The sequence below is a fragment of the Quercus suber genome, unplaced genomic scaffold (genome assembly GCF_002906115.3).
Source record: "Quercus suber isolate HL8 unplaced genomic scaffold, Cork oak 2.0 scaffold_1006, whole genome shotgun sequence".
NCBI lineage: Eukaryota > Viridiplantae > Streptophyta > Magnoliopsida > Fagales > Fagaceae > Quercus > Quercus suber.
The window spans coordinates 10841-17855 of record NW_027070421.1 but is presented as its reverse complement, the minus strand read 5'-3'; the positions used below and the strand labels follow the sequence as shown (position 1 = coordinate 17855).

Below are 7015 nucleotides of genomic sequence, written 5' to 3'. Positions count from 1 at the left end.
CCCAAAAACTCTCAACCCGATACCTCTGAATCCTAAAAATGGGCTTCTCTCCCTTCAAGCGAGTCCACGGCGAAAACTGAATCTGAACGCGACGTTACCTCTCATTCCCTTCCTTCCGTTTTTATTTATATGAATGAATTTTTAATTTTCTCGGGAAACAAACAGAGGCGGTTAGATTTAGGGCATTTGACAGTGATACGTGGCGTAGTCCAATAATTTATCGTGTCAAAGTTGATGAAAGAAACACACAGACACAGTGCAAGCAAGCAACTCTAGTTTACTCTTTCAGCTTAATTTTTTTTTTTAAGCTGATCAACTACCCATTCGCAGCTTCAGGAGGTAAACCCTATAATTCTTCTTCTTCTTCTTCTTCATTTTTTCCCTTTGCTTTGAATTTAGAATTTGGATCTTTCTCTGTTTTCTGTGGATCTGGTGCGTGCCAATTCGGATTTGATTTCGTGGTGATAATTTGTTGATTTTGATAATTGTCTTATTTGCTGATTTATTATTTTTATGGGTTTTTTTTTTTTTCCCCGAGAGAATTTTGTAATTGATATGAGAATTACGATGTGTATATATATATCTATATGTGTGTGATCGATTTCTTGTGTGGGGTATTTTTTTTTTTTTTTTTGGGTCAATTTAATTTGACTGTTTGTTTTGTGTTGTTTTATTTGTTGAGCTCGTTTTTTGATTTATTCTATTTTTTTAAAATAATTTTTTCTTAAAGAAAAATAAAATTTACACCGAAATTTTACTCCAAAATAATATTGAAATGCTAATCTGGGTTGGTTTTCTTTTTATAATTCGATGGTTACAACAATGGGGAAGGGGGATTTGAATTTTGAACCATAATTGTCCTAATAAAAGAGAACATGCCATGCCACTTTAGCTTCAAAGCTCATGGCAATCTAGGTTGGTTTTCGAGAGGGAAAGTTTTTTTCCGGAAGAGATTAAGCATTTTCTGAAAAACCGACCAGTTTTCTTATGTTTGGTTATGCCCTTGAAAATGTGCTAGAAAACATTTGTGGTGTGGAGTTTATTTGTGGTGCTTTGTTGAGTATGTGACAACAGTGACATACCTAGTGACATTTTCCTCTGAATTGGGCTTGTTTTACGTTGGCCACCAAACACTATAAAATATAGATAACATTTTTCACCGAAACAAATGGGTTTGTCGATATTAGGATTTGGATTTGGATTTGATTCAGTTTTTTTATTATATGTAAGAGTTTGAAAAACAGTTATTACTTTGAAAATGATCAAAGACACTCCGTGACTATCAATGTTTGACTGGTTATAACCAGTCTCTTCTGTGCAGGCATTAACAACTATATACAAGTCGTTGTGGATTGGTGGTCTCAATGGCTGCTTCGGAGGAGAATAGTTCATTGTTCCCTATTTTCATTTTGACAATAATGGCCATTCCATTGGTGCCTTATACAATTCTCAAGTTATGCCGGGCTGCCTCAACGAAAACAAAGAGCATACACTGCAAGTGCTCTGAGTGCACTCGTTCAGGGAAGTACCGCAAATCGATATTTAAGCAAGTGAGTTCCTTCCTTGTTCCATGAAGTTCTCCTCAATTGCATATTTCACACAAAGTCCCATTATTTGCTCTAACTATGGTGTCTATACTGGCTTTCTTGCAGATTTCCAACTTCTCAACGTATAGTAATTTGACTTTAATACTACTTTGGGTTGTCATGATTGTCCTGGTTTATTACATTAAAAATATGAGCCGTGAGGTAAATATTTTGATCAAAATTTGAACATTAGTTGAATATCTGAATTGATTTATTTGTTTCCATGTTACCTCTTTTTAGTGAAGCAGGATTTTGTTTAGGAACTCATAACTGTATGGTTTCAATGCTTGAATGTTGCATCTCACATTCCTTTTTTTTTTTTTTGAATTGGTTCTTAGATTCAAGTTTTTGAGCCATTTAGTATTCTTGGATTAGAACCTGGAGCTTCAGATGTGGATATAAAGAAAGCATATAGAAGGCTATCTGTTCAATACCATCCTGATAAAAACCCAGATCCAGGTTGATGGTGTTTAGTACTTTGGTTAATGTGATTTATTTGCATATCTTTTTATTAGTGAGAAAGATGTTGCTGAATGCAAACAATCCATGCATGCTAATAGATTTATATTGTTCCAGAGGCCCACAAGTATTTTGTGGAGTTTATTTCAAAGGCTTATCAGGCTCTGACAGATCCAATATCACGTGAGAATTTTGAGAAATATGGCCATCCAGATGGCAGACAGGTAATGTATGTGAAATGAGTTGCAATTTCTCTTTGCTGTTTGTCTACTAGTACTAAATTATCTGTAAGTGGTCAAGTTTTAAAAGTACATGTGATAATTTGTTGAAGCAGGGGTTTCAAATGGGTATAGCTCTTCCTCAATTCTTGCTAGACATTGATGGGGCATCTGGTGGAATTCTTCTCCTTTGGATAGTTGGTGTTTGTATTCTCTTGCCTTTGGTGGTAGCTGTTGTATATCTCTCGAGGTCATCAAAATATACAGGAAATTATGTGATGCATCAAACACTCTCGGCTTATTATTTCTGTATGAAACCTTCTTTGGCCCCAAGGTACATGTGTAAATATCATTGTTTAATTGGTTCTGACTGTGGGTACTGCTAGTAACTCCATTGCTGATTTTTTAGAGTCTGTCTTCCTGTACAGAATCTTTTGTAATATATTTAGAATCCTTTATGTTCATTTCCATGTATATGTAATAGTCTTCGCTTTAAATTTTTTTTTATTTACTCATAAAGATAATATTTTTTTTAGAAGTGCTTGATCATTGTAATTTAAGAGTGTGATGTACTGTTATCCATGTACACACCTGGTGTACCTGGATTTTTTATTAATACAATTCTGTTATTTGTCCCAAAAAAAAAAATGATAAAGGTAATATTTAAATATTTATCTTATTACCTATCAAAAAAAGTAATATTTAAATATTTGATCTTTTTTATTTTTATTTCTATTTTGTTCACAATTTACATTCATTACCAGTATGCATGCTGTCAGCATATCTATAGATTTTCCTGTACATTATTCAGTAACAAATATCATAATTTTTTTTTTTAATCTCAATTTACACATTGACTCATGAGAGTAATAGTACATGAGAACTGGGTGGCTTACATATAAAACACACAAATGCACGTATTTTTAATATTTGGGAGATCGCACCTCTCCTCCAAACTAAACTGAAATAAGAATCTGATTGGCATTACATTGTACATATTACTGATACACTTAATTCTTAGAAGGAAGTTGATCCACACAATCCAATATTCGACACTATACTGTTTAGTTGGATGCATTGGTGATGCCCATCTTTGACTGTGCACTTTGATCGAGAGTTGCATTTGTGTATCCTCGTATTCATACATATCTGAATATGTTGAATTTTAACGTGCAATTAGTTTTTTGTCATTCTAATGTCAAAGCTTAATTACACAGCAAAGTCATGGATGTCTTTGTGAAGGCTGCTGAGTACATGGAAATTCCAGTTCGTAGGACTGATACTGAGCCCCTTCAAAAGCTTTTCATGTTGGTTAGAAGTGAGTTGAATCTTGACCTTAAAAACATTAAGCAAGAGCAAACAAAGTTTTGGAAGCAGCATCCAGCACTAGTTAAGGTAAGTTCTGCACCAAGTGTTGGCTGTATTAAGCAAATAATTTTTTTTTTTTGGTTTTGTTATTTTAGCTAAATTGATATTCTTGTTTTAACTTTCTTTTCTATTCAGACAGAATTGTTGATTCAGGCTCAATTAACTCGTGAATCAGCAGCCTTGCAAGAATCAACCTTGCAAGGTGATTTCAGACGGGTGCTGGAACTTGCACCCCGCCTTTTGGAAGAATTAATGAAGGTGATTCTAATTTCTACATCCTGTTTTACATTCTTCAAGCATATTTTTAGAAGGAAAAAGTTTGGCTCCAACCACCAATAATAAGATGACATGTGTCCTGTCATGTGCAATGCACCTGACTCACTTAATTGGTTGAGTTAAGCAAGTCATGTGCATTGCACATGACAAGGACAAATGTCATCTTCCTATCAGTGGTTGGAGCCCAAGGCTCCAAACATGTTTGGAGTCAAACTTTGTCCCTTTTAGANTCTCTCTCTCTCTCTCTCTCTCTCTCTCTCTCTCCACTATTGGATTACATTACCTTTATATATCGTTATTGTTTGCAAAATTTCAAGGCAATCAAAAATCAATAATTAGGTCATCAATCAAATATTTAAATTGCAAAATTTTATAGTTTAAAATTATTCATAAAAGATGAGTTTATGGATCGAACTCTCCTTTATCTGTCTCTCCCTCTCCGATCTCTCTTACAAAGCAACAAGTCAATCCCCCATGGCCATCCCTTTAATCTTCTCGGCGTTGCTCCCTATCGCCATTATGGTAGTTGCTTTTCTCCCCCTTTTTCTCACTCAATCTCAACCCCTCCATCTCTCAAACCAAAACTTGGAAACCCTATATCAAAACTTACTCCGATGACTATTTGTGATGGAGTTAGTCAATTGTAACTAGCTCCAATCATGAGGGTTTAAATGATGATGGTTTAGGATTTGAGAGGGAGTGAGAAACACAATGGTGTTTTGTTTTCTAAATAATATATTTTTTTTTAAATTAAAAAATTATTTGGCATTTTATAAATGCTACATTAGCTTTTGAATTTAAAAATAAAAATAATTTTAGTTTATCAATTAACATAAAATATTATTATTGTTATGTACGTTACACATATATTTATTATTATGATTTGAAATAGGCGGCGGTAACCGACTTAGTTGTAATAGAGTAGAGAGAAGAAATCGGTTAAGTAGCTCTATATATTCCTACGAGAGTGAGAGTTACAAATCTTCGAAGACCAAATCCTTTTCTTCTTCGAGAAACTCTCTCTCTTTCTCTCTCGCTTTCTCTCTGAGGTACGGACTGTTTCTGATTTTGATTTTGATTGTCGATTTAATGGCGCACACACACACTCACACTCACTCACTAATTGCTTGCAATTTATTTTGTAATTTAGGGTTTCAAAATTGATTTAGGGTTTATTTAGGTTAGTTTATTGTTAAGTCAGTGGTACACACCGATTTTAGGTTTCAATTCAGCATCATTATTTTGATAGATTTAGGGTTTATTTATCAAATTATTTTGTAATTTAGCTTAATTGATTGTCAATGTCATAGGAATTTGTGCTTTTAGGGATTCAATTCCAATTGTATATTGAATGATATAGGGTTGGTTTCAATTCTAATTGATTTTTTCATTGTTTTTTTTGGGCAGTTGTTAGGTTTTCTATTTGATTTTCCTTATCATGGCGGAGTCTTTCACGGATGTTTCAAATGCTCCCTGGTTCAAGCAGAGGCACAATGAGGGTTTTGTTCCTCAAAAAGTTGAGGATTTCGGGGATGGGGGTGCCTTTCCTGAGACTCACATTGCTCAATTTCCTCTTAACATGGGTAGGGTCATCCTCAGTGGAGGATCAAAGATTGTGAGGCAGAATCAGACTGTTTACTCACACTATAAACGTCTTACACCAAGGTGCTTCTGAGTGTAAAATAGAATGTTGGTGATGAGAAGGAGGAGGAGGAGTTGCAGAGGGAGATTGAAAAGACTACTCAAGAGACTAGAGCTTCCCTTGAAAAGATTCTGAATCGTAGGTTCACTACTGCAAGACGACAACGCTCTTCTAAGTTTATAAAGTATAAACCTTCACAGCAATCTGCTTTGCTGCGTTCAACTCAGGTGTTAAGGAGAGGATAATCAACATATTGGAGATGCCTGCCGATCCCCTTGATCCTCCTAAGTTCAAGCATAAGTGTCTTCCAAAGCCTTCTGCCTCTGCCTCCCCACCTGTGCCAATCATGCATTCTCCTCCTTGCCCCGTTACCGTCAAGGACCAACAAGACTGGAAAATTCCACCTTGCATCTCTAATTGGATTAACCCTAAAGGTTATACCATTCCTCTTGATTAGGATCTCGCAGCTGATGGTAGAGCCCCTTCGTGATGTCCATATCAACAATAATTTTGCAACCCTTTTGGAAGCACTGTATCTTGCAGAGCACAAGGCCCGAGAAGCTGTAGCCATCAGATCCAAGCTTCAGAAGGAGATTCTCATGAAAAAGAAGGAAAGGAAAGAACGCGAGCCCAGGGCACTTGCTCAAAAGGCACGTTCTGAGAGAACTGCTTCTGCTGCTGCAGCCTTAGATACTTCTGATATGATGAGAATTCATTATGAGCATGCAAGCGTGTATGAGAAGGAGGATCATCTGCCTAAGGAGACTATGGAGGAACAACGTATGCTGCGTGAGAAAGTGCGTGAAGAGCGACGCCGAGAAAGGGAGAGGGAGAGAAGGTTGGAGGACGAGGATGCTGCAATAGGGAAGACGAAGAAGAGCAAGATCGCAAGAGATAGAGATCGTGATATTAGCGAGAAGGTTGCTCTTTGCATTGTGGCAATGCCTTGCTTGCTCTACATTTGATAGCAGTCAGCTTGTTTTGACTGCTTGAATGGTTTTTTTTTTTTTTTTTTGCTGTAGCCAATGCTAGATTGTAAGAACTGAGAGAATAAACATAAAGAATGGGTCAAGTTTGTAAGGATTACAAAGGGCTTACGTCTATTTAGCTGTATAGTTTTAAGCATGATCTGTATCATTAATAGAAGAAAATAAATTTATTGAAGGAGGTTATTTTCTTGCTTTTGGAGATAAATCTCATTGAGTTCCCATACCTCTAATTTGGATGAATTACTTAATAGGCTAAGTGTTTATTCAGAAGTAGATTCTCTACCAGATCTTCCTGAACAGGTAATTTATCTCTCTATCACTATTTTTTCCTATACATTGTGGATGTTTAATTTTTGAGTACCATACATATTCTAGTCACTAAGTGGTTGTTTTATTAATCTTGTGAGGTCCATTAGCAAACAAAGTGTATTTTTGTCTTCTTCCACCTTTTTTTTGATAGGTAATAAAACTTTTATT

The 7015-nt window shown here is 35.6% G+C and overlaps 1 protein-coding gene and 1 pseudogene across 2 annotated transcripts; both read left to right on the top strand.

Annotated features, from left to right (window-relative positions):
* LOC112019792 (dnaJ protein ERDJ2A) lies at positions 1-3889 on the top strand (the record flags this gene model as incomplete). Of its 2 annotated transcripts, none has more annotated exon segments than XM_065768850.1 (8): positions 1-339; positions 1322-1550; positions 1653-1748; positions 1925-2045; positions 2163-2269; positions 2380-2597; positions 3481-3658; positions 3767-3889. In XM_065768850.1, coding segments are annotated over 7 exon segments (1029 nt in total), but the record flags the coding sequence as incomplete, so codon positions are not given.
* Positions 3890-5327: 1438 nt separating this feature from the next.
* Positions 5328-6611, top strand: LOC111983279 (SNW/SKI-interacting protein-like; annotated as a pseudogene).
* The last annotated feature ends 404 nt before the right edge of the window (positions 6612-7015 follow it).